General features: G+C 43.3%; 3 protein-coding genes across 3 annotated transcripts in view; all 3 read left to right on the forward strand.

The window, feature by feature from the left end:
* The first annotated feature begins 2610 nt into the window (after nt 1-2610).
* Nucleotides 2611-4352, forward strand: LOC308156651 (uncharacterized protein). The gene is made up of 4 exons (XM_080530048.1): nt 2611-2744; nt 2954-3119; nt 3239-3354; nt 3465-4352. The coding sequence occupies exons 2-4, from the start codon at nt 2954-2956 to the stop codon at nt 4248-4250; spliced, it is 1068 nt and encodes a 355-aa protein (XP_080386174.1). The 5' UTR covers nt 2611-2744; the 3' UTR covers nt 4251-4352.
* Nucleotides 4353-10435: 6083 nt separating this feature from the next.
* On the forward strand, nt 10436-18894 carry aggf1 (angiogenic factor with G patch and FHA domains 1). The gene is made up of 16 exons (XM_080528743.1): nt 10436-10474; nt 10561-10626; nt 12003-12196; nt 12302-12401; nt 12545-12723; nt 13024-13155; nt 13284-13484; nt 14500-14968; nt 15315-15426; nt 15713-15764; nt 15931-16032; nt 16227-16392; nt 17035-17114; nt 17706-17833; nt 18023-18122; nt 18442-18894. The coding sequence occupies exons 3-16, from the start codon at nt 12011-12013 to the stop codon at nt 18652-18654; spliced, it is 2220 nt and encodes a 739-aa protein (XP_080384869.1). The 5' UTR covers nt 10436-10474; nt 10561-10626; nt 12003-12010; the 3' UTR covers nt 18655-18894.
* A 3405-nt stretch (nt 18895-22299) lies between these two features.
* pde8b (phosphodiesterase 8B) overlaps nt 22300-26089 on the forward strand; it is a gene marked incomplete at both ends in the record, with an annotated part of 44330 nt that continues 40540 nt past the window's right edge. Inside the window, one exon of the mRNA XM_080530180.1 lies at nt 22300-22593. Coding sequence (XP_080386306.1) covers nt 22300-22593 — 294 coding nt within the window. The remainder of the gene's footprint in view (nt 22594-26089) is intronic.

The raw sequence follows: 26089 nt of genomic DNA on the forward strand, positions 1-26089 counted from the left end.
AACTTACGATCCATAAGTTAATAAGGAGAATGATTGGGGCTACTATGCCGCTAACCAATCAAAACCCGTTAAAGCGTCACCTGACTTGACGTCTGCCAATGATATTCCTTCAAAATACGGAACTAGGAAGTAAACAACGTATTATCTGGAAAGACGAGAAGACTGAGTTGTTTCGGATAACTTTACTGTCAAGTAATGTTTCAGGTAAGATTTGCACGTCATACTAATTCATATCACATATTAATGAACAAGTCCATGTCATGTTGTGTCAATACAAACATGTTCTAATATGCTATTTTAGTGAAAAATCCAACCAAACGTCACCCGCGATTGTGAAGCTAATGAATTAACAAGCTATCTAACTTTAAAGGGTACAATAGCTAAGTTACCAATGTCAACTATGTCTATTCTCAATCATTTCAGTAATAATTGTGCCAAATTGGGACCAGTAACATTAACTTGTGTGTGAGTACGTTACAGTATATGTGTGTGCAAGCATGTTTTTGATATTGTCAATCGTCTCACTTTTACGAGGTGAGCTGGTAAGACAAAACCCAAGACTAAATGTATCTTCACTTGCCTTGCCTATAATTGACGAGACTAGACAAAGATTCAAGTGTTTAGAGAACATTTATAACACTAGTGTGTTTTCGCAGTGCAAACACAGACACATGTCTGTACATGGTAGGTTGTTAGATTTGCATGTGCATCTCCCTTTCACACATTTTGTTTTTTTGCAGGAGCAGTATACAAGCTCTAAAACTGAAATATTTGTCCCGTCTGCATATTATGCACTGGGCGGGAAGAAGATGTGGTTTTTTATTGAGGCTGAACGTAGTGGTAGTCTTTGAGCGGAGAAGTCTAGGCTTTGGTGGTGTATAATTTTCAGTTTGACCTTCTGCTTCTACTACATTGTAAGGGAGGGGGGGGGGAGGGAAGGGAGAGAGAGAGAGACACATGATACTCTATGCATTGTAATAGTAATGCTTCCAAAGTTATAGCCTAGTTTATTTACAACTCTCCTAATCTGTTTCCCCAGGTAACCCCAGATGCTCAGCCCTGGACTGCACTGCACATCTTCTGGACCTGACCTGACAGGGCTGACCCTGACCCATTGATGCCTTGTTCATATCTTGTTCATGTCATATCTTAGCTTGTTTATATCATATTGTTAATAATGTTCATGTCATATCATATCATATTAATCTTAGCTTGTTTATATCATATTGTTCTTATAAATAACTTATATTGCTATAAAACACACCTGCAGCCTCCTGTACTGATTTTTCCCTTCTCTTGCGGGCTCTTTCAATGTTTCGTATGTTGGCATACTGCATATAGCATTGTCTATGGTAGCCAATATTGTGGTTATAGTGGTTCTCCAGCTGCACAGCCGCAGAGAGGAAAGCGCTACAGAGAGTCGTGAGATCGGCCCAGAAGATCATCGGCGCCCCCCTCCCCTCTCTGGAAGAGCTGTACAACACACGCTGCCTCAGGAAGGCCTCCAAGATCTCCAGAGACCCATCCCACCCTGGGAACGAACACTTTGTTCGGCTGCCCTCGGGCAGGCGGTTCAGGACCATGTCCGCAAGGACAAATAGACTGAAGCTCAGCTTCTACCCTAGGGCCATTCAGGCCCTGAACACAGCAAATACCTAGGTTCTAGGCCCTGGACAATCTAGACAATTTGATGGCAGCTACTAGATTGTAATCAAGTGCAATACTGAAACACAACTGTGAACATTTCAAACCTGCAAACTGCGACACTTTAAATGAATGTGCAATAATACTATGTGCAATATGACAACCCTCGGGTACATAAGGTTCAGAGATAGGAAATGTTAGGATATGTATAGCATAGCATAGAGTACAGCACAGTGTTTTATTTGTATAGTATAGTATAGTGGATAGTGTACATAGCCTTTATTTATGTAAACCAGCTCTTTTCCCTTCTTGTTTTTAGTATTTTTTTTCCTAGCACCAGGGGAGCCCCCCCTCCCAAATATATATATAATACCTATAGTTATATATTTTTTTTTTACAGCCCTTTCTGCAATTTGGCTTTCTGCAGTGTGAAGATTCACCCACTGTAGAGAACAATGTACAAATTTGGTCCAACTTGCATCTGAAAATGCTGTAATATTGTCCGTTCGGTTTGTTAAATGCATACAACACTCCATAATTCATCACATCTCATTATTTCCCCGCGGTTGCTAGGGTTAACATACAGTCAGTTGCTAGGGTTAACAGCCATTGTTTATATTTCGGGGTCCTAATGAAGCCGTACTCGAATTCTGATTGGTTTATCAACTAGAGCGACCAGCGATGTGCCTGAGCAGACAGACTATTAAAAAATAAGTTTGTGAAAATCTCCGACATAAAACAGCTGCAAACAAAATTGTTATAGACTTAAGAGAATTACTTAATATCGTATGTAAGAGATCGTTTACTCTGTAGATGGAAAAAGATAAACTTCGCGATCAACGCATTCGGCCCACCACCGGTCAGGACGATTCGCCAAGCTGTAGTGTCGCGATATCAGCACATGATGACGAGACGTTGACAGCTGTCAAAACAAGATGGAGCTTGATGCAAGATGGAGCACGCAACAACAATTAGCTGTACTTGTTGCATGTGCATTTATTTGCTCAGAAAAACCGAAAAGGAAAAGGGCCAAACGTAGAATTTGGACGAGAGCGAGACGTGGACAGCATGGGTTGTCAGTTCTGCAGAGAGAGTTGGAGGTAAGTCCCATTGAGAAACGGTATGTTTAGCAAGACTGGCCTGTTTAAATAGCTTGCTAGGTTGTGTAGCACTAGCTGACTAGCTACTACTATTTGAGAATATGACGTGTTATTAGAGCAAACATTACTTTGTGCATATTTGCCAGCTGACATTTTTAGCTCTAATAGGCTATATTGTGCTCCTCTCCCTCCCATCTTCCCAATAATAGATGAATGATAGGACTGGGTTCAGGGAGCTGCTACGGATGACAGAAGATGAGTTTGATTACCTGCTGGGGAAGGTTGTTTGCCTCATCACAAAGCAGGACACCAAGATGAGAAGGGCAATTACTGCAAGAGAGCGTCTGTCTTTGACCCTTCGATTTTTGGCAACCGGTGGGTAGGCCTATATCATAACAATTTCACATTATCATGTTATAATACTGTAGCATATTATAGCCTACATTTCAAATGTGTGCATTATATGTTGGCTGAACTTTTATTTTCTCATGAAGGTGAAACCTTCAAATCACTCAGCTTCCAATACCGAATTGGGAGCAGCACTGTGTCCAGCATTGTTGTGGAGACCTGCGAAGCCCTGCATCTGGTCTTGAAGGAAGATTTCCTGACGGTAGGCTTTGGTCACCACAGAGCACTACAGACATAACCCGGTGTTCTAAATCCTACAATACAAACCTGTTTTTCAGTTCAATCTAATATTCTCCTCCCTTTTATCCTCAGACACCAGCATCGGAAGCTGAATGGCGAGCAATTGCCAAAGATTTTGAAGATAAATGGCAGTTTCCGCACTGCCTTGGTGCCCTCGACGGCAAGCACATCTACATACAACCCGTGAGCAGTGGTAGTGTATATATATACATGATGGCTGCCGTGGATGCAAACTATAAGTTCATCTATGCCAACGTGGGCGCCCAGGGCAGGGTCTCTGATGCTGGACTGTTTGCCCACTCTGACCTCAGAAAAGCAATGGACCAGAGCCTCCTAAATGTTCCGCCTCCTGAGCCACTGCCCAACTCCAGTGCTGTAGTTCCCTACATGTTTGTGGGGGATGAGGCATACCCTCTACGGACGGACCTGATGAAGCCCTATCCATTTCGACAGATGGACCACGACCAACGCATTTTCAATTACCGCCTCTCAAGGGCGCGGAGAGTGGTCGAAAATGCCTTTGGCATCCTGGCTAACAGGTTGAGGGTGTTTAGGTCCACCATCTGCCTTGAACCGGAGAAGGTTACAAAGATAACCATGGCCTCCCTCTGCATACACAACTATCTCCGAGAGTGCAGGTCTGAGGCATACATGCCACCAGCCTTTGCAGACTGGGTGGATGCGGACCACAGGGTCATCGAGGGAAGCTGGAGGAGACATGGATCAGGAAATCTGCAGCCAGTGGAGCCTGGAAGGGGACGCAACCCCACAATCAGTGCAAAAGAACAACGCAACCTGCTTAAGGATTATTTTGCTTCACCTGCGGGTGAGGTTCCATGGCAGGAGGAACACATTTAAGCCACGGACACTGTTTAGTTTTAGGCCTATTGGAAGGCAACCATGTGTAAATAAATAGCCTAATGTCTCACAATGTGGAATCTGAACAATCAAAGAATGTGTGATGACAATTTATACTTACTTTTTTCAATAAAGTGCAAAGGCTTTTTTCTCATTGACATTTTATTGTACAGATGTTTCTTTCAAAACTCAAAACATACCTGAATAAAAAATGGCACAGCAACAAAACTGGCATAAATCAAGGTCAACATTCTTGTGTATCTTCAAAAGCAGTTTCACTCATCAATAACACGGTGAACCTGAATACAAAATGGCACAGCCATAAAACTGGCATAAAACAAGGTCAACATTTCAACAAGTATCTTCAAAAGCAGTGCAACTGCATGAAAAAAAACAATGCTAACAAATAGTGTAAAGTAATTGTAAACAACAAATATAGTAGTGCAGATTTTGTAAACGCCTTGAATTACATGTCAATTGTCAGAGTCGTATAGCCTCTGAGTAAAAGATGGCTGAGGAACCTGAGGTGGCATGTACTGAAGGTGGTGTGGTAGGGGTTGTGTTGGTGCCAAGGTGTGTGGGTGAGATGCATACATTTCAGAGTCCTGGGCATCATACAGCAGTGTCATGATGTTTCTTTTGACCCTTGTTTTGATTGATAGGTCTTTTATTTGCCTAAGTTCAATTGCAACCTGATTTCCAAATGAAGCCTCTGGATTATCGCACTGCTTGGCACCGATAGCCAGGACTTTTGACGACATCTCCTTTAAGGTAGCAAGCTTCTGGAGCTCGATGTCAAGCTCTGTGTGTTTCTCTTTGCAGCGTTTATTTTTTTTTTATTTGTTTTTATTTGTTTTTCAGATTTTATCCCCTTTTCACCCAATTTGGTAGCCAATTTAACCCAACTTAGCATCCAATTATCCCCTGCCTATTGCGAAGGATCCGCCGCACGACCCCGTGGCCGGCAGTCCCAGAGGAGGCCGCCAGGCAGACTAGGCTGACTGGCTCCTCGAGCCCAGTACCGTTACTCCAGCACCAGACGGGGGCGGTGTTGCGCGACGGATCCTAGTCCAGAAATACTCCTATACCACCCTCGGAAGCGGCCGGCCAATATGCCGCTTCCCGTGTGCCTCGGCCATATCTGGATCTGGCGAGCCGGGATACGAACCCCGGCCCCGGTGGGCAGCATGCACTAGTGGCCAGTGCTTAGACCGCTACACCACCGCGGGGGGTGCAGCGTTTCTTTGAGGGCATCTTTACAGGCAAGCTGGCAGTGGATGAGGCGGGAGGCTGATGACTTTCCTCACCATCTGAATCAAAAGGGGTACCAGGTCGTGATTCAGGCATGATGGCTGACGTGTCAACTGATGCCACAGATCTTGTTGAAGTCTCCGACATGTCACACTGGACATCATGTTCCTCTTCATCCAGCATGTCTCGGATTGACCCACCAAGCTAGAATAGGAGGGAGAGAAAAAAGTGTAATATGCCATCAAATGCTACATTCACAAGGTGACCGTGCAGACATGTGAAAGAAGTGTTTTGTGGTTCATGAGAGCTCTTGCTATTGTGTAGATTTGCTCCTCAACATTGACATTGCAGCATTCAGATACAAAAAACACAATAATAATAATAATAAGTAACATAAGTAAGTAAAAAAAAAGTAACCCTACATTGATAAAATAATAAGTGATTTTACAGTGGATTCAATAGTGTAAAATGCTGAGCAGAGTATGATGATATGAAATGCAATATAATACAATAATACAGTACGGGAGTAAATAAGTCCAAATTAGTCCAATGGTATCTGAGTAACCCCACAGTGAGCAATATGTTAGTTTTTGTAGTGTGCGTGGGGGTGGCTGTCTTTTGTATTTCTCCAGGAGCCTGATTGCTTGGGGTATAATAGCTGTTTGTCAGCCTCTGGGTTTTTAGCCCAGAGGTTTCGGTACCGTTTCTGATTGGGGTGGCTGGGGTCCCTAATAATCCTGAGGCCTTTTCTGACACACCGGTCCTTGTAGGTGTCGTGGATGGAGGGAAGCTCACATCCGCTGATCTTCTCAGCTGTCCGCACTACCTTTGCAGCGCTTTTGCACGTTTTCAGCCGCCTGAGATGGAAGAGGTGACGTTGTGCTTTTTTCACCACCTGGTTGGTGTGTTCATCCCAGGTGAGGTTGTTAATTTTTGATTAATTTAGGTTTAGGTTGTTGGTGATGTGAACCCACAGGAACTTGATGCTGTTGACCCTCTGCACAGCAGATCTGTTGATGGTGATGGGGTCTTGTGCCTGCCCTCTTCTTCCTAAAGTCCACCACCAGCTCCTTGGTCTTGTCGGTGTTGAGAGTGAGTTTATTGACTTGGCTATACTGAGCTTAGTGGGGGGCTTAGAGGGGGCTTAAGTACACAGCCTTGGGGTCTCCTGTGCCGACGGTCAGAGGGGCGGAGGTCTTACCCATCTTTACCACTTCAAGCACGGTTTGACAGGAAGTCCAGGACACAATTGCAGTGGCTGGGGTCGATGCCTAGGTCCCTGAGCTTGCTGTCGAGTCTGGAGGGGACTATGGTGTTGAATGCTGAACTGTAGTCTACAAACAGCATCCTCACATAGGAGTTTCTCTTGTCAAGGTGGGTGAGGAGTAGTGTCTGTAATGACATGCCAAAATCCTTGCCTATCAGACACAAACCAAGGAGCATGAAATCACTGGAATATGCTCCCAGTTGCTGTAGTTCCACAGGAAACATCTGTATACTATCTTGTCTCCATTGAAACAATTACAAAGGAGGCGAGATTCCAATGTTCCCCTTTGGGTACATCGGAAACATGAATGCATAATATTATCCACCATTTCCACATTGTAGAGCACTGGTTCTCATCAAGACCAGTTGTCCTTCAGTACGTCAGGTGACGTCATTCACACGCAAATGCTTGCGTTTCTCCTCTAACGCTGCTATTCTGGGACATCGTCAGAGGTATCATCACAGATCTCCTAGCCCATCCCCCCTTGACTCACCTACGTATGTACGTGTCCTCTCTGTCCTCTCCTGCCTACCTCCACCCCCTCTCTGGGGCAAGAGAACTGGGGCTCAACTGATACGCAACTAACAGGTTTACATGAATCATGCCTCAAACCACACACTCACACACACACACACACACAAACACACACAAAGCTGTCACGTTACAGTAACGGCATCACCACGGTGGCAAGGTCTGGTGAATAGTATAATGTGTATTTCGTGGCACTTTGGTGTGGTGAATTCATTTAGAGTGGAATTAGCATGCAGAATCCTGATTAGTAGAAACAAAAGGCATTTTTTATGGCATAACACGATAAGCTACACTTCTGCTGTATGAGCTGAAAAGAAAGGGATTGAAATCCTGACAGAAAGAGATGGGGGGGGGGGCTGGATGGATGGAGGGCACCTTCACTCTGTCTTTAGTATTTGGAACACCACAGAAGGTTATTGGTAGATCCATCCCAAGCATCATTCTCCACATTTACCAGAGGTTATTACAGTAATGTCACATCAGTCAGTGAACTCATGTCTTCTTTGTTTGTTTGTTACCGTCACACGCCTGATGAATCTTGCTGTGGAGGAAAAATAGCTCCAAACTTGAGTTCTTATGGTTAGTCACAATCTAGCATACTACATATCCTGTGTTCAAGAAACCAACGTTAATTCTGAGGTCATTTTATTATGCCAAGTTGACAGAAACCTTTGAATACAATGAAATCATATGCACAGAGAGAGATACTCAGGGCAGAAAAACATTCAAAGATCTTCTTTGTAAACAGCCTTTTAATTACCCAAATCACCTCTTTTCTCCTATCTTTTCACCTCTCAATCTCTAAACCTATATTCAGAAGAGGTCACCTCTCACCTCTACATAATATGCAAATCATATTAGGTAACAATATTAGGTAGGTAACCTTTCACCTACATATGCTCAGAATGTGTTAAGGCCAATGCACACGGCGTGCAATTTTTGTTGCACCACAACATTCGATTGCAATGCACACAGCGTGCGATGCAATTTTTGTCGCACCGCAAAATTCCATTTTCAACTCACACCATTGAAGTCTATGAGAAAATCATAAAAAATCTCATCCCAATGCACACAGCGTGCAATTTTTGTTGCACCACAACATTCCATTCTCAATTGTTACTTTATTGTTACGTAGTCGGACCAGGCAGGCTGATTACAATAGGCTCTACCAATATTGCTTGCCTTGCTTCCACAATTTCTACAAGATACAACTGGACATATTGTGATAAAATATGTGGGTCCCCTGATTTAGGGGTATTGGTAAAATGTCAGGAGAGGGAGCGCACAAAACACACAGCCAGAAAGGTGTATTATAAAAGCCACTTTATTATTATGGGCGATGATCAGGCAGACATAGATTCGGAGGACGGAGACAGTCATCAACGAAAGGAGACAAATGAAAATGGATGAGTAGCAATGTTAACGTTGATATGCTTTTATGTAATGATAGCAAGCTTTTTTGCTAAACTATAACTATATAAAAAGGTATGCTCCAGTCTCTCTCCCCGTTATGAGTGACTCAATTAATTTAGATAGACCAGTTGAAGTTTTCCCAATTGTCCCATTGGGGACAATTGATGCAATAATCCGTCGCACCACAAACTTTTACAAAATTTGCAAAATTTGACAGTGCGACAAAACTCGCACGCCGTGTGCTTTGTCCCATTCAAAACGAATGGAATCGAATTTTCGCGGTGCGATTAAAATCGGGGCCGTGTGCATTGGGATGAGATTTTCTCATAGACTTCCATTCAAACTTCAAAATCGAATGTTGTCGTGCAACAAAAATCGCACGCCGTGTGCATTGGCCTTTATTGCAACGACAGTAGCCAGAGTCTCAAGTCAAAAGTTCACTATAAAGGTCAAATGATCAGTATCCAATATATTATATTATTAATTGAAAGTATGAATATAGCATTAATGATCAGTTGATGAATGATCACAATCATCCATATTGCTCATAACAGATGCTAATTCAAGTCTGAGTTAAAGTTTGATGTAGAGTATCAGGATGTCTTTCCTTGAAGAGCCTGTGTACAAAGAGCTCATCGCCACAATATGCCAGAAATGCAAATGCCAATTAAGGCAAGAGGAGTACATCAAATGTAATGACTTGTGTGACGCCAGGCCTTCATCATTAATCACACTTCCTCTGTGAGTCAGTGAGTGAGTGAATGAGTGTAGTGTGTGTGTGTGTGTGTGTGTGTGTGTGTGTGTGTGTGTGTGTGCGCGCGTGCGTGCGCGTGCGTGCGCGTGCGTGTGTGCGTGCGTGCGCGCGCGCGTGTGTGTGTGTGTGTGTGTGTGTGCGTGTGTACCTGCACTATGCTCCCCTCTTCCCATCTTCAATTACTCTCCCTGTAAAATGAGTCAACTCATTAAACCCACATTTCCAGCCAATTTCACCTCACTCTGTTGACGGATGACTGACTTAGTAAGAAGGAGATTGACTTCCCTACTAAGTTCTACCGCACCTCGTCCTTTTTATAACAGGTGTCTCTTCGTTAGGTCACACTCAGGATGCTGCTCTGCCACTTTGAGTTAATATACAAGTGCCTCACAGGTGTAGAGAAGGAGTTGAGTGTCAGTTCTAATGATTCTTCACCCACAGGCTTGGAGGTGTTAATTTTCCTCATTTCAAGTTTACTTTGGAGAGGACACTAATAAAATGTGATGTTATTGTTCGACACACAAGAGGTGCAGAAAACACTTGGTAAAGGTTCCAACTTAACCTGATTAGAGGAAGGATGAACAGAATGTGTGTGTTTTGTTCAGAATCTCAACACCCATGGTCTTTATGCCCCCTGTTGGCTTGTTTATGAAAACATCTCTCGAAAGTTATCTACAGTGCTCATACAACTTCTATGGGTTAGGGTTCACAGCATAGTTGTTGACTGTTTTGAACCTCGGTTTTTATGCTACAACTGGTAGAAATGTTAGGGTCAAAGCTTATATATATTTTGTGTTTTGTTTACTCTCTTGCTTATCCACCCATATCAGTTCATTTATATACTAGATAGCGTCAGTTCCATTCTTGGACGCCAAACATTGGTAGCGCTGTCGACTTTTGATAGAGATTTTGACAATGCGTAAAGTGGACGAAGAAGACACTTATGAAACGTAAATAAAATGGCGGCCACGATGGCGATGGATTGTAAACACAACAACCGTACCAATTGTAACTTTCTATATTATCAGAAAAACATGTTCTCGGATGTGTCCGTAATGCAGGATGGTTACAAGGTGTTTATTTTCAACTTTCAGATTGACATTCGTGGCGGAGTGAATCGATGTCGACTGTCCAGGCGAGGAAAACAAATGAAGAAAGTGGTGAGAGACATGATCCCCACGATGGGATGAAACGTGCTAACGCGTTAGACAAGAGAGCCTCGATGGATAACCACAGCGTTATTATCCGCTTGTTAAGTCGTGACGTGTTTCCGGGTCCAACGTTGGCTGAGGCGCTGTCTTCGAAATGGAGAAATAATAAGAATAATTCATTATATTTATATAGCGCTTTTCCGAGGCTCAAATACCCTGACAATATGGAGAAAACGGGAAAGTGCTGTGTCCCTTGTTGTATGAATAGATCCGAGTCTAAAAAACGATTAAACTGTCATTCTACCGCTGTAGTTCACAGGTACTCTGGTGCAGGGAATTTCTGGTTTGGACTCGGAAATGGCTAAACGTCACTTTTGACGTCAGACTTAACAAGCGGATTGGTTACAGAGTCGTTACTATAATGTCTGTCTATTTTCGTTGTTTGCTTGTTGTAGTTGCTAACGTTCTAAAAAAACCATGTTCTCAAATGTTCTGCTGCTTGAATGAATGTCTTTGCTTGCAGCCAACCACGTTGGGTAGTCACCTAAGTTCCGGCAAAATCAGCTTCTAACATTGTCAGATTTTCAATGTCAGCGCATTAGTGGACGTAAATAAGGGTCACTAAGGTACGCTACACTATTGTCATCAATAGCTAGCTAGCTACCCGTTGTCCTGTGGGGACAGTTTCAATCAACTCGGAAGACTGAATGTACATCAGAGAATACCCACAGGAAAGAGGCCACACCACTGTTCCCAGTGGGAAGAGTTTCAGTCAACCAGGACACCGAAAGAGCCATGAGAGAAAACACACAGGGGCAAAGGTTTCTCACAATGGTCCAACCTTAAGAGACATCAGAGGATTCACACAGGAGAGGCCATAACACTGATCTCAGTGTGGGAAGAGTTATAGTCAGTCCTGCAACCTGATGAAACACCAGAGAAAGCATCGTGTTGCCCATGTGTTCTGGTGGTGAAGAAAGATGTGATGGTGAAAAATGAGGAAGGAGGAGAGGAAATGGAGGACTCTACTTTCATAGCGGCAGCACAGGCCTCCATGTTTTGTAACGTTCAAAACACTTGATGTAGTAGTTGTTGTGGTTGGAAGCTACCTGGACTGTCCCTCCCAAAGACCTCTTCATCCACTACCCCTCTGTACAGTTCCACTACGGTTAATAATACAAATGTGAAAAGTAGGCTAATCCTTCCTTCCTCTAGCATTGTGACTGCCACCTGGTCCTAGGCTCCTAGCATAGATTTTTCCTTATGATGACTGATGTATAGATGATTCATTTACTTTAGACCAATGTTACAACAAATGTTGTAAGTCGCTTTGGAAAAAGCGTCTGCTAAATGTAAACTGTATGTCTTTCTGTCTGCCATACTAGCCTGAACGATGGAGACCACCAATGGAGAAGAGGGTTCAAACTCCGAAGTGACTGAACTTCGCATGAAAGTAGACTCGTTGAAGCAAGAACTGAAAACCTGCAGAAACGAACTGGTCAAGTTACAGAAACAACTGACCAAGTCTGAAACTCTTCAGAAGAACACGGAAAGCTACAACGAAGACCTGCGAAAACAGGTAACCCACAAGGAGAGAGAGGGGGATGAAACCAGACCTATCAAGCCAGCTTGTCTAACTCATAACGCATACTAGCATCCATCTATTTTGACCGTCTTTCTATAGGTTGACAAACTGAGTGCAGAGATCCATGAACGGAAGAAGAAGGAGAAAGATAGAGCTGATCATGAAACCCAGACAGAGGAGTACACGTGGTCAGAGACTGGTGTGTAATCTTTGGGGGTTGAGCCAAGTCAATTCTACTTGTGCAAACTTGGCTACCACCATCCATCAAATGAATGGATCTTGTTGTTTAATGTTTAACTCACACTGAAGATGAATCAATGATTGTTCTTTTATGGCCTCCAGATTATTACAACTACTATTATGGAGGCTACACTCAGAGTGATGGAGCGGCTACAGGCACCCAGGAAGACGTAACGGCAGAGTCACAGGAAGTGACAGAAACTGCAACAGAAATGTTGACAGAAACGCCTTCAGAAGTCTCTGTACAACATGCGGGTGGCGGTGACGCACCTCAACTAGAGGTGTGTTTGATTACCAACAGAAGTTTCTGCTTTCATGTTTTTACAGGTGGTTTTGAGATCTGTTATTTTTTTGTTTTTCTCAGACTGAATCATCCACACATTTCCAAGTACCATCCATTCTTTCTCATTCAAGACATTGACATTTCCTATGGTGTCTAATGTTTTGATTCTGGAGCTGAAGAATGGGTAGTGGGGTAGAGACACAATGTCTCTATTAGGTGGGTCACATTAGGTGGGGCCTAATGGCATCACAGGGTAAACACTGATGTAGTAACCAGGGTTGTACTGTGTTTGTTCCAGGAGGTGGATGGAGGCTCCATAGCTGACATGCTGAGGGCCACTGCTGAGGAGGCCATGACCCAGACTGGGGTGGTCTTCGATGACACCACCGGAATGTACTACGACCACAGCACCGGCTTCTACTACGACTCGGTCAGCACACTTCTCATAACCAATAACATGATGATGATCATATGGGAAATGGCCAAAAATACACCTGTGCATCATAGAATGTTACTGTCTTTAATAGTGACCCTACCATTTCCTCTCCCCCCCCCCAGGCCAGTCAGTTGTACTACGATTGCAACACAGGCATGTATTACTACCATGACGCGGAGAGTGGGAAATACCAGTTCCATTCCAGGATAGAGGTGCCTGCTGTACAGGCGACTACAGAGCCCGGTCAGGACAAAAAGACCACAGACAGAAAAGGGAAGAAGGGGAAGAAGGGCCTGGAGAAGCCCGCCCGTAAGGACGACAAGGTAGGGGACTGAACACACCGTCCGCTGGCACGCTGAGAAGGAATCAGTGGAAAAACAATCTTGACTGCACACCATTGGTTCATATTTGTAATAGATCTAGTTGTAAATTATACTTGTGTTATTTTGCATTTGTGTCTCTCTCAATATTAGCTGTAGAGGTAATGCGTTTCTGAATGTCTGCTAGTGCTTATAGTAAAACTAACCTGTCAACACTTTTGTGCTCATTGGCTGACACAAGACTTTTGAAGCTTCCCCCCTGTTTGAGGTTCCATTGACGGTCATCCGACCTCTTTGATTTGAGCATTTATTTGGTCTCAGTTTTCAAACGCTTTGCGGTTTCAGTTTCTAACCTAGGTATCGGCTACGTTTAGCGTTAGATGACTAAAATGCTATTCCTCTTACCGTAGGTACAGGAGGTGACTAACTCATTGGCTATCATGAAGATTTCCTCTTTCTGGAACCCTGCTTCCCGCAGAGGTACATCTTTCACATCAACACTTATAAAGTATATAAATTCTCTAACAGCAGTAAGACCTCACTGCTGACCTCATCTTCATTTAAATCTAATGATTTGGTCCAAGAAGATATTATTCTTATTTATGATACAGATTTCCCAAGGCATGTTTATGAACACAGGTCTAGTTAAAAAATAAAATAAAAAATACAGGTTACATTGAAATGGTTTGGTTGGGATAATAATTGTTTCTGGATAGAATTGGACTAGATGTGCATTTCTGTGTCTGAAAGATCTCTGCTCACAAGACAGTGTCAGTGTCCCAGCAGTCTAGTGAAGAACATTTCTGGTCATTTTGCGTTTCCGGATACATCTTTAGATTTGCTCCGTTGCTAGTTTGCGCGCGTACATCAATGTATTCGAAAACTGAGATCTTGTTATACAAAATGGCTTAAAAATAGAGGGGGAGCTTCATACTCAGAGCCGACTTGTGCCCTGCCAATTGAGTTAACAGGAGTGGAGATGATAGATGGAGATTCAGTGTTGACTGTCTGCTGACAGGACCTCAGGGCTGATGGTGTGAAGGAGGAAGAGCAAGACATTGAAGAATGGGTAGAGCGCCGAATTACAAAGAGGGGTGCAGGTGTGTCACACAAGCAGAGGCAGCGGTCTCGCAGCCTAGACACGCCTCCACGGAAGAAAAGCTCCTCCCGAACCCGCAGGGAGGACAGTGCAGAGCGCTCGGCAAAGAGGAAGAAGAGGAAAAATGGCTCGCGCTCTGACACCAGCAGCTCCAGGAAGAAGAAGAAGAAGAAGAAGTCTGTTAAATCAGACAAGCGCAGCAAGAAGAGCAGCAGCAGCAGCAAGAAGAAGAAGAAGACGGCGGCTCGGAGCGATGACTCAAGCGGGAACAGCGAGCCTGAGGAAGGGGAGATCACAGAGTCAGAGGGGGAATGGAAGTCTTCCTCCTCCTCCTCTTCTTCCTCCCCCTCCTCCCACAGCCCAGAGTCAGAGGTGGAGAGTCAGGAAGGTGAGAGGAAGGACAGAGAGTTGTCAAACCCTCACACCTACTAAGCTTTACATAGACGCTTTCCCCTGGGTGTTGGTTTCTTTAAATGTTCAACTTTTCTTACACTTTCAAACACAGTCTATCTGGCCTGCACTATGTTTCCTAGTATAAGCCTGGTCAGTGTGTTTTGTTTAGCCAACTAGATGCACCACCTGTCGTATTGGATGTGTTGAACACTGGTGGTTAGACTGTCTGTTTATATCTGTTGATGCATGCATATGTCTGTATGTGTGTGTTATGTTTCTGTATTTGGATATACTACAAGTCTGTTGTACTGTACTGTAAGTTTGTGTATCTTTGCCCCCAGTTGTAGAGGAGGTTTGGCCGCCCTGCGTGAGGGTGACCGTGATCAGATCTCCAGTGTTGCAGATCGGCACCTTGTTCATCATCACCGCTGATGCTCCAGGTACCATCGGCAGGTCAGTGCTACTGCCCCTACTCCTGCTTACTCTATGATAACCAGGGACTTGGCTGTCAAGCTCTCTGGGATGAATCTTTCATTGTACTTTGGATTCTAATATGCCACAAAACAATATTTGTGTGATCTTTGCCTTTTTACCTGGTTGATTTGTATTTAAATGGGCCTCAGGTGTTAAGTTCATATCTGTGACCACAAGAGGGAGTCGAGAGCTCAGGCCATAGGCTCTCGTCTTAGAAATGGAAACACTTAAATTTAAAAATGTAACATGGAGCTTATCTTTGCAGAGAAAAGGATATGAACCATGCCATCAGAATAGCTGAAATGGGAGTCAGTAAGGTAAGAAAAATGCTCCACTGATTGAGTGTGTATTCAGTGCTGTAAAATGTGATGGGCTGGCCTTTTTCCTGATCTTCCATGTTGAACTCATCACATCTCTGGTGTTATAGTCATAAATGGCATCAGTGAGACTTAAAGTAGTGAAACTGAATGTTTTGAATTCCAGTTTCATGCCGAAGTGTACTTCGACCAGGACCAACAGTGTTACATGCTGGTGGACCAGGGCAGCCAGAACGGAACGGTCCTCAATGGCAACCGGATCCTACAGGTCAGACATAGACATTTGTGTTGTTGTCTCTTCTTGAAACCCTGACCCATGTAAACCCGCTATTGAATTCTATTGAGAGAAAAACAATCACACTGAGGACATACACACTAGTATGGTCAAAAGAACATCTGAACTTAAAATGAAGGGTTGTTTTTTTTCCAGTTGAACCAAGCCCCCCTCTTGTCTCCCTGTAGCCCAAAGCCAAGTGTGAGCCCTGCGCCCTGACGCATGGTGACGAGGTGAAGATGGGAGAGACAGTGTTGTCCTTCCACATCCACTCAGGCACAGACACCTGTGACGGCTGCGAGCCTGGCCAGGTGATGGCACACCTGAGCAAACACAAGAGGGAGGAGCCAGCAGGTGAGACACACAGAGGACCCGCTAGTCTCACACACAGGGTATCCGCGGTGTCTTGAAAAGTATTAAAAGTTGATAAATCAATTTTGGGAAAATCAAGACCCTTAATAAGTATTAAAAAGTCTTATCATGAGGTCTTGAATTTTGTAGGTATTTTTCTGAATTAGACTCTGTCCAAAGAGTTTGAGACCTAAAAACTTTGTGAATTTATTAGGTTGATTAAAAAACAAAGATGAACCGGAAATTCTGTTGTATGATAGTGGTCTAGTCTATTGCAAACTAAAACTGTTAAGTTAAAGGTGTCACTGATGTAAACGGTTACAGCTCGAAGTGGCGGTGAGGTATTGACAAGGTCTTTAAAAAGTCTTAGAAAGGTATTGAAATTAACCTCAATATTCCTGTATATACCCTGCACACAGGCTCCTCCACTTATCTCGTCTCTTTCTCACTTCGTTTGGTGTCCTTCATTTGAATTGATATGCTTAGATAGGGTTCCATCTGATTGACTCGCCGGTCATTGTTTTTGCCAGATCAATGTTTTTCTATTTCCTCTGATTTTAAATGATAGGATAGCTGAAAGCAACATACTGAAAGGAAGCCTATTAGGTTGTTGTTTTTTGATTAGCTGGTTGTCCTGTTTCACAGGCCCTGGGCCGACCAAAGAGGACAAGGAGATACTGAGACAGAAAGAGCTCAGACAGCTAAAGGTCAAATATGGCCTGAAGGTGAGTTTCATCCACCAGTTAATTATCTGTACAAATATGTGACGGTTCAAATCGGTGAGATGACAAATTAATCGCGATACTTTTTTTAAACAGCAGAGGGCGTAATCGTAAAAAATCGTAAAAAGAAATGGAAATATGCAATCATTGCATAGTATGTGTTTTGCGGTTATATAGCCTACCTCAGAAATAAAAAGCGATTCTTTAAGAAAATACTGTGTTTTGTAGTTTTTGACTGAGAAATAAATAAAATAATCTGTTTCAGTCATAATTTGTCTGCAATCTTACTTTGTTCGTGAGAAAATCGTGACATGAATCGTGAGTTGAGTGTATCATTACATCCCTAACCATCAGTACCTCAATCCAGGTTTTCCACATCTCCCCTGAGCTGACAGTCAAGAGTATTGCTTGACAGAGAGGTTGACAGTGCACACACACAACTCAAATCTGTCAGCAACCATCCATTGTTTCTACTGTTCTGTTTTGTTTGTGTCTGGCTAGTTGGGTCTTTCTCTATGTACAGTTTATCTAGTTAGCGACTATGACCAGCCCCTCTCATACGGTACGCTCCTGTCTCCTCCCCTGCTGTAACAGAGCTGTGAATACGAAGAGGCCAAAGCCCTGAGGAACCCACGGTATCAGGACCGGGCTGAGTCAAGACGCCAGACCGTGGGCAGCGAGGGAGCCTTCCAACGGGACGATGCGCCCGCCTCCGTTCATGTGTATGTATCAAGGCTCCGCAGATTGGCTGAAATGTCATCGAGTGATTTCTCCCTTGATTGGCTGAAATGTCATCGGGTGATTTCTCCCTTGATTGGCTGAAATGTCGTCGAGTGATTGCGGGAATTCTAGAAATATGATCCTCAATGTCTTTTTTTTCTTCTTTCTCTCTGATTGGATTCCTTGTACAGTGAGATCAGTGAAGTCAACAAGGGAAGGAAGATGCTGGAAAAGATGGGCTGGAAGAAAGGAGACGGACTGGGCAAAGACGGTGCTGGAATTAAAGACCCGGTGAGTTTGAGAGAAGATTCTAATGTTTCTAGATTTCTGTCAGTGGAGGCGGCTCAGAGGAGGAAGGGCCATCCTACTCTGTGAAGTTCAGTAGCTGGAGGGCAGCTATTTTCCATCCTCCTCTGACTACATTGACTTCAATACAAAAACTAGGAGAAACCATTCCAAAAAACGAGACATGGTCTCTTCGTTGTCGAAGAGATTTGACATGAATGAGACTGGATGAATAATATTTTAAAAGGCAAATAAAAAGTGTCGGATGATCTTCTCTGTTTATCCCCTCTTTGATTCCTTGTTATCATTTTTCCTGTCATTCCAGATTCAGCTGAAGATCAGGAAGTCCCATTCAGGCCTTGGTGCTGCCGCTGCTGTGTCTGTAGACAGTGTCTCTCTGACCAGTAGCAAGACCCAGAAGAACTGGGAGAAGGCCCGCGAGAGGTTCGCTGACACCTGCCAGCCTGACACACCACCTGTTAAGACAAAGGGCAGGTCACCCAAACCCTGGGTCAAAGCAGAGGTGACGGAAGGCTAACACACTCCATGGTTCCATTATCGTGACAGACCTGACAGGTTCCTCAAAGGTGGGTCTGACCCATTGGTTGGTCACAGTTGATCCCTTTTTGGACATGGCTAAAGAAAAACATGTTGAGTCATTTTGGACCCTCTGTCTTCGTTTTTTTTTTTTTTTTTTTTTTTAGATGCTCAAGAACTTTCTCGTCCTTGTAAATGTGTGACGTGTCCTGTGTTAAGGATACAAATGCAAACAAACAAACGTGTGGCTTGTGAAATGTATTGAAGTTGTGCAATCATGACGAATAAAATGTTGGTTTCATTTTGCGTGGTGTACCAAGACATTTTGAATTGATGCAAATAAAAAAATATATCAAAGTAAATTGGAAGAGTAATGGCCTACTGTACTGCCAATGAATGCTGTGAGTCATGCAAGGTCATTGGCATTTATAAATGGATTATTACATAATTACATTACATTGTAAATCAATGGTTCAACATGACAGGATAGTGCATAGAGAGGTACAGGATTTCACAAGATAGACACATGCACTTGCATTCTGCCATGCCCTACCACTTGAAATGACGGCACTAGGACTTCACGGACCTCCGTTGCCCAACTGTCTGACTCCGAAAAAGTTCTGAAGTTTAAACCTTTCTAATCGCCGACTTCTCGGTCCTCTGCTGTACCTCATCTCTGTCAGTAAAGTAAAGGAGCTTTCTCTCGATGGATAGAGCAATTGAGAGTCGCGGACGATGAGCGTTGCGTTTTTCTGAACGGGGATTCATCGAAGTTTTTGTTACTCAACGGACATTTACCTTGGTTCAAGAAATGAGTCGGACTTCGACAGAGCAAAGTGAATTGTCCAATGGACCACCGAAGGTAAGACAACAGTAAATAGATGGATGATGTGGAGAACATCAAGGTGTAGACGCGCATGTGTCATTGCGCACGATTTGTAATTCAGTAGCCTAAAACATAATTTTGAGAAAATGATACACGCACGTGTTGTGTTTGTGTATTATACAAGATCTTAATACTCATTCTAGTATCTGAGCATCTAGGCTTTTTTCAAGTTCTGCTATGGCCCACCACAAACGGTCCTAAAAAGCAAACATTGCTGAATTTAGGCTGCTGGAAATTGATTTCAGACATCATAGCAGTTTTTTTTCATCATTGGTTTATTCTTATATATAGCAGTTTTTTTCGTCATTGGTTTATTCTTATATATAATTGGCGACATTCCATGCCAATAATTAGATGCATGAACATTTAAGGCCAATTAAGAGTCGTGTTGGAATTGGCATTTATGTCATTATGATGGGAAGACTTATGGCTTGATATAAGATTTAAAAAGGCATGATTGGTGTATGACAAATCAGCTCATCTAGATATTGATTTGAATAATTGAGTTTTAATTTGCAGCTGGTAAAAAATAAAAGTTTGCCACCAGGGGGTAGGTTTGTGTGCACAGAATAAGTACCAATGACCGTATAATATGATCTGTTCTTTGAGTAATAGATGTGTTTTTTAGATTAACAAGGGTAATTGTAGGTTTGAATTGTATGTTTAGATTGGATAGACTTTTTATGGACGTTACCTCAGTGTGTGTATGCTTATAGCTGTTTTGTTTCAAATATTCTTATTGCTACTTTGATATCGTATTAAATTAAGGATTCCATTTCAGTCTCCCTACTGTGCAAGAAATTAAATAGTTTTGTCCTTTAGTACATATTTGGGGCCACGCCAAAAGCGGTTGTTGCCAGGCTCTTTCCTGTTGGCATATTGATGCACTGAAATCCCAAAACCCAGTAGAAAACCAGACTGGCCTAATACAGCATTCATCTTAGGTAGTGTTTAGGCTATACATTGCCCAAAGACTTGACATGTCAACTCTAAGTGGTACTTGCTCAATGTTAATCCTTTTTTTCTTTTCCTTGTATATAAACTACTACTGGCATTTTACTATCATCTGACAGGTTGATGACCCATGTCAGATACATGATTGATGACCCATGTCAGATCCATTTGTTACATTGGTTAGAGGCCTCCCAGCTCTGTATTAAGGTGTGTTGTAGCCACAACTGAATGACCACACAGCATATTGGTGAGACCACATGACTGACCAGGAAATGAGGGGAATTGGATAGCTACACTACATGTGAATGAACATATTACACATAACTCTACACATGTTCTTGTTTATTTTAATGGTTTTATGTATCATGAACTAGGTAACAGACTTATATTGCCAACCACAGGCTAATCAAGATCACAATCACATAGGAATAGGCCACAGCCAACAGGTCTACTATGTCCCCTATGGATGTGTTGTTCAGAGGGGAACATTTTAATATCCTTTTGGCCAAAATCTAACCAGGTTTTAATGGTATGAAAGTGTTATTGCATTATTATTTAAATTCTCTTTCCTTGTTTTGTTATTACCTACTGCACTGCAGCTATGCCTATTACAATTACAGAGTAGAAAAGTGACTGAATGATAATTCACCAATAACCGTATAATAACAATAGTAGCATTATAATGGTCATAATTCACAAAGCCACTGGATGCACAGTGTGATGGACAGCTGTGCTCTAACGTGGGGGTGATACATGATGCAAATGAGGTCCCTGCGAGTGAGAGAGAGAGAGAGTGAGAGAGAGAGAGAGAGTGAGAGAGAGAGAGTGAGAGTGAGAGTGAGAGAGAGAGAGAGAGAGAGAGAGAGAGAGAGAGAGAGAGAGAGAGAGAGAGAGAGAGAGAGAGAGAGAGAGAGAGAGAGAGAGAGAGAGAGTGAGTCAATAACCGTGATGGCGAGATCTCAGATACGAGCGAGTGATTTTTACACGGCGCTTTATTTTTAGATGATGATCATACGAACATGATAAGATGATGAAGAAAGGAGCGTAGACTAGCCTACGTTACGGCGAATAGACTGGCTGTGGTGCAGCACGGTCTCTTTTCTTTCTGTCATTGGGCCTTTTTCAAATGACAATTGCTGGAGAGATTAGGCTGTAAATGCACTATGAGACAACAGCTGTGCGTGGTTATTCAGGTATAACAACAGCATCTATGAACAACCCCTTTCCCATAACTGGATGCGCACAGCGATGGTAGCGGAGAAAGAGGACATGATTTAATTCACGATCTCGATCAAAGCTCAGTGGAGAGAAAGAGATGAAATAGCTCACGTTTTCCCCTTGATGAGCTCAAACGGACAGCGGGGGGAGAGGTGGGGGAGTGACGGTGAGCGACAGCGAGGAGTTTAGACGCTTGGAGAGAATAACGGCGCGGTAACGCAACGGGCAGCTGTGGAAGAGGAGGAGGAGGAGGTGTGGTACCCGAGAGAGAGTGGCAGAGAGAGAGAGTGGTGTTTATTATCTGGGATCTCGTGACGTTAGAATTATAAGGTTCTATCTCCATTTTTGTCCAAATTGATTTTTTTTACATAATCTGATCCATTAGGTGTTATTTTTTTAAATGTTGACATTTTTGAGTTAGTAATTCATAAAATACAAAGGTTCCATCTCACAGAATATAATGGAATGTAAAAACTTTGACGCTCAATATCTCTGAACTAGGCTACCCTAAACGGGGATAGAACCTTATCATTCTAAGCTCACGATCTGGCACTGCGCAGCGAGAGAGCCTGGGCGCGTCGTTGAGGCATGGGCTGCGCTCCCAGCATCCACGTCTCTCAGAGCGGGGTGATCTACTGCCGAGACTCGGATGAGTCCAACTCCCCCCACCAGACCACCACCATCTCCCAGGGCACCGCGGCATGCACCCTCCACGGACTCTTCATCAAGACCGACGCGGCCGACACCATCCCCTCGGTGATCACGTACCAGAGCAGCAGGCACTCACGAACCAACTCCCACCGGGATCATCGGAGGGAGAACAGCAGCGGAGGACACATCTGCATCGAGGCCGAGACCCAGACCAGCCACACCAACGTCAAGGTAGTACGTTGAGGCTAAATGGGATAGGTCAGGATTCGCTCCATGACAACATCATTCATCACATACATGAATGCCATTCTGTTGTCCCGAATTCCAATAAGCATACAGTGTTGTATAGCTTCATGCAAATTATGCAACAAAACATAAGGAACCTCCTTCCATCTTAATCATGAATTCAGGCTCATGTTGATATGTTAATCATTCCATTTATTTAGAATTCTTTGGATGAACATTTGAATGAATTGTAACTAATTTGTGTGCATACTATTTAGGTTTTGCTGTTATATGCCATTTTGAGAGGTAGATTTGAAGTGATGAATCATTGTCAAGAGAGTTGGATCTCTGGTGAGGTACTCCAACACTGGTCTAATTCAGACTGCTGAATCACTAAACAGGAATCATTCTGTGTGAGTGAGTCAGTGAGTCAGCGAGTTAAGCAGAACATCAGGACTTGACATGAAGTTACATGGAGCACTTATGCTGTGCCGCTTGTTTTGTCAAAGACTTTGGTGACAACTGACTCAAACCCTCCGGTGGAGACAGGTTTCAGTCACTTGATGACAGGGCTAAGTCATATGAGGTCACTTATGAAAACAAGTTGAAAGTGCTTGATAGGTGTACAGTCGGACTGGTCCTCTGCGGCTCAGTTGGTAGAGCATTGCGCTAACAACGCTTAGATTGTTGGTTCAGTTCCCACTGGGAACATACTGCAAAATGTATGCATTGACTCACTGCAATGTAAGTCGCTTTGGATAAAAGCGTCAGCTAAATGGCATATATTCACAATGTCAAGAGCTTATTGTTGTGACTATGGGCCGTATTCAAGCAGACCGTGAAACTTCAAATCCAACATCTTGAGAAGACTTGAAAAAGACCTGGTTAGAAACATGGTGTTGTGTCCTTTGTGGGTTATAGAAAACAAGCTTTAGGTCACAGTGCTAAAAGTTTCCGGCCACTATGTAGAAGCGTGTGAACAGATACATCACATTTACTGTTGAACCCTAGAGAATAAATATAATAAGCAACACCAGTAGATGATTATGTCAATAAGCTGCTTTTCATTGATTAACCCCTTCAGACCTGAGTTATGTTCCAGGGATGTTTCCACAACCATTTCTCAAACTTTAAATTAGCAATATTTTAGTTAGTTAGTAGTTAGTTTCTTTTATTTGTCTACTTTTTTGGGGGGGTTGTCCATTCCAGTGGACAGCAGGACTGACTACCCGAATGTGGACCCAAGTTTGAATTTGGAAACAACTAATATGAGTCATTGAATTGAATGAAAATCATTTGTGTAATCATTTGTGTACAACGAAAACCTCTGAAGCTGTACCTGATGACGTGTGATGAAATACGGCAGCTTAATGTCATTAAGGCCTTATAACTTCATCGCCTTTTATAGATTTGTATCATGACTTAAAGAGAGCCCACACAGCACGCTGAGAGATGGAGAGAGGGAGATGGCGAGAGGGACAGAGAGAGAGAGAGAGAGAGAGAGAGAGAGAGAGAGAGAGAGAGAGAGAGAGAGAGAGAGAGAGAGAGAGAGAGAGAGATGTGAAGTGTGGACGAGTCAGCAGCTTTCTCTCCCTCCCTGGGATGAAAGAAGGTATCAATGATGCCATTGAGTGTTAAAACCCTGGTGACAGGCCTGGCCTACACCCTCCAGGATCATCATGTGTGTGTGTGTGTGTGTGTGTGTGTGTGTGTGTGTGTGTGTGTGTGTGTGTTTGTGTGTGTGTGTGTGTGTGTGTGTGTGTGTGTGCACGCTTGTTTACCCCTCTGGACAGATCAGGGTTGGTAGGGACAGTCACATGTGTGAGGGCTGATGATGGTGGACTGTACAGATACACCTTAAGGGTCTCTTACACAGCCTGTGTTAGGGAAAAGGGATGGTTCACAGTCTTTAGACTTTACCTGTTTTCCCCCATTGTTGCCATTGGTGGAAGACCATCCAGATCATTTTTACATGCATATATTTGTTATTTAGCAAGTACAGCTGCCTCTGGCAAAACTTATCTCATTGTAATGGAAGCCAACAGGACCGGTAGATTCCTGCTCTTTCAAGCAAAATTGATCATTTCCAAACATTCAAAGCTAGAGTTGAATAAACATGCGATAACATCTTTTTTGTGGTAATACCTGGAAACAATGTCATTTATTATGTGTTTTTTTTTCAACATCAAAAGCATACATTTAGTCAGTGTTTGGATTCCTATTGTACTTCCTGGTTTTTGTAAAAAGGGAAGGACATGGTGTTGTCCTATCCTCCACACACACACACACACACACACACACACACACACACACACACACACACATAGCCACTCTATGTGTCATTACAGTAAAACTCTGAAGAGCTCAGTGAGTGCCCGATAGGAGAGCAATTAAACAAATAGGAGTTATGTTCTGTGTGTTACAGACAAATATAAAACTATGAGACTGGACACAATAAAAATAAAACAGAGACACAGACAGAACAGAGAGGCACAGTATGTAGAGTATAGTCAGATGATGGTGATTAATTGAGCATGACTAATCACTGTACTCTTTCTGTGTGTGTGTGTGTGTGTGTGTGTGTGTGTGTGTGTGTGTGTGTGTGTGTGTGTGTGTGTGCGTGCATGCGTACTCACGTTAAAGGGCTTTTGTTTTTTCGTCTTCAGGACGTTTTTGTTCTCATTAAAACACCATGAACAGTCAGAAAGGTTCATCATGTGCACAGATCAATGATGAAGAGTTTACTGTATGATGATGTCATAGTTTACTGTATGATAATGTAGTAGACTACGACAGACGATACAGTGAATTCAATTCACTAATAAAGTATTTAGTGATCCTAAAACTGTCGTCGAGTGGGCTCTTCAACGCTTAAACTTTCATTTTAAGTTCTTAATTGTAATTCTTTTTCTCATTTGTGCAACTTGAGAATTGCCGACATGCGGCCCTTTTCACCAGACCGTGTCACATATTCATAGAAGTCAGTGCTGTTTGTCAAGAAAAGATAATGTGCACAGCTGCTCCTCATGTCTGTCCTGTTGGAGAGACCCTGTGTACTGTACCAGTCCAGTCAGCAGCACATCAGAGCAGCATGCTAAAAACAATCAACAGTGCATTACAGTGGCAGTGGAGAGAGGGGTTAGAGGGGCCCAGACTGAGAGCCAAGGTTCTTCTCCCCTCCATCTCTCCACTATCTCTCCATCTCTGAGACCAGGATCAAGGACGTGGGAGCATAACCCACCAGTAGGTCACCACCAGGCCACAACAGTAATATAGCTATTTTGGATCACACACATATGCACCACAGCCACCGCACACACACACACACGCGCGCATCGTACCGCACACGCACACACACACAAATACATACAAGCACACACCGTTGCACTAACCCCCATCACCATGAAGCGCTTTGAGGGGTTGGTCCTGCCTCACCTTAAAGACCACCTACCCTCCACACTGGATCCCCACCAGTTTGCCTACCATAAGAACAGGTCGACAG

Source organism: Nansenia antarctica (genome assembly GCF_963989245.1).
Source record: "Nansenia antarctica genome assembly, chromosome: 4".
NCBI lineage: Eukaryota > Metazoa > Chordata > Actinopteri > Argentiniformes > Microstomatidae > Nansenia > Nansenia antarctica.

Coding starts and splice junctions, on each gene's coding strand:
- LOC308156651 (XM_080530048.1), top strand. CDS start 2,954: ATGAATGATAGGACTGGGTTCAGGGAGCTGCTACGGATGACAGAAGAT. Junction 3,120..3,238: donor CCTTCGATTTTTGGCAACCG/GTGGGTAGGCCT, acceptor TTTCTCATGAAG/GTGAAACCTTCAAATCACTC. Junction 3,355..3,464: donor TGAAGGAAGATTTCCTGACG/GTAGGCTTTGGT, acceptor TTTTATCCTCAG/ACACCAGCATCGGAAGCTGA.
- aggf1 (XM_080528743.1), top strand. CDS start 12,011: ATGGAGACCACCAATGGAGAAGAGGGTTCAAACTCCGAAGTGACTGAA. Junction 13,156..13,283: donor CCGGCTTCTACTACGACTCG/GTCAGCACACTT, acceptor CCCCCCCCCCAG/GCCAGTCAGTTGTACTACGA. Junction 13,485..14,499: donor CCGCCCGTAAGGACGACAAG/GTAGGGGACTGA, acceptor GTCTGCTGACAG/GACCTCAGGGCTGATGGTGT.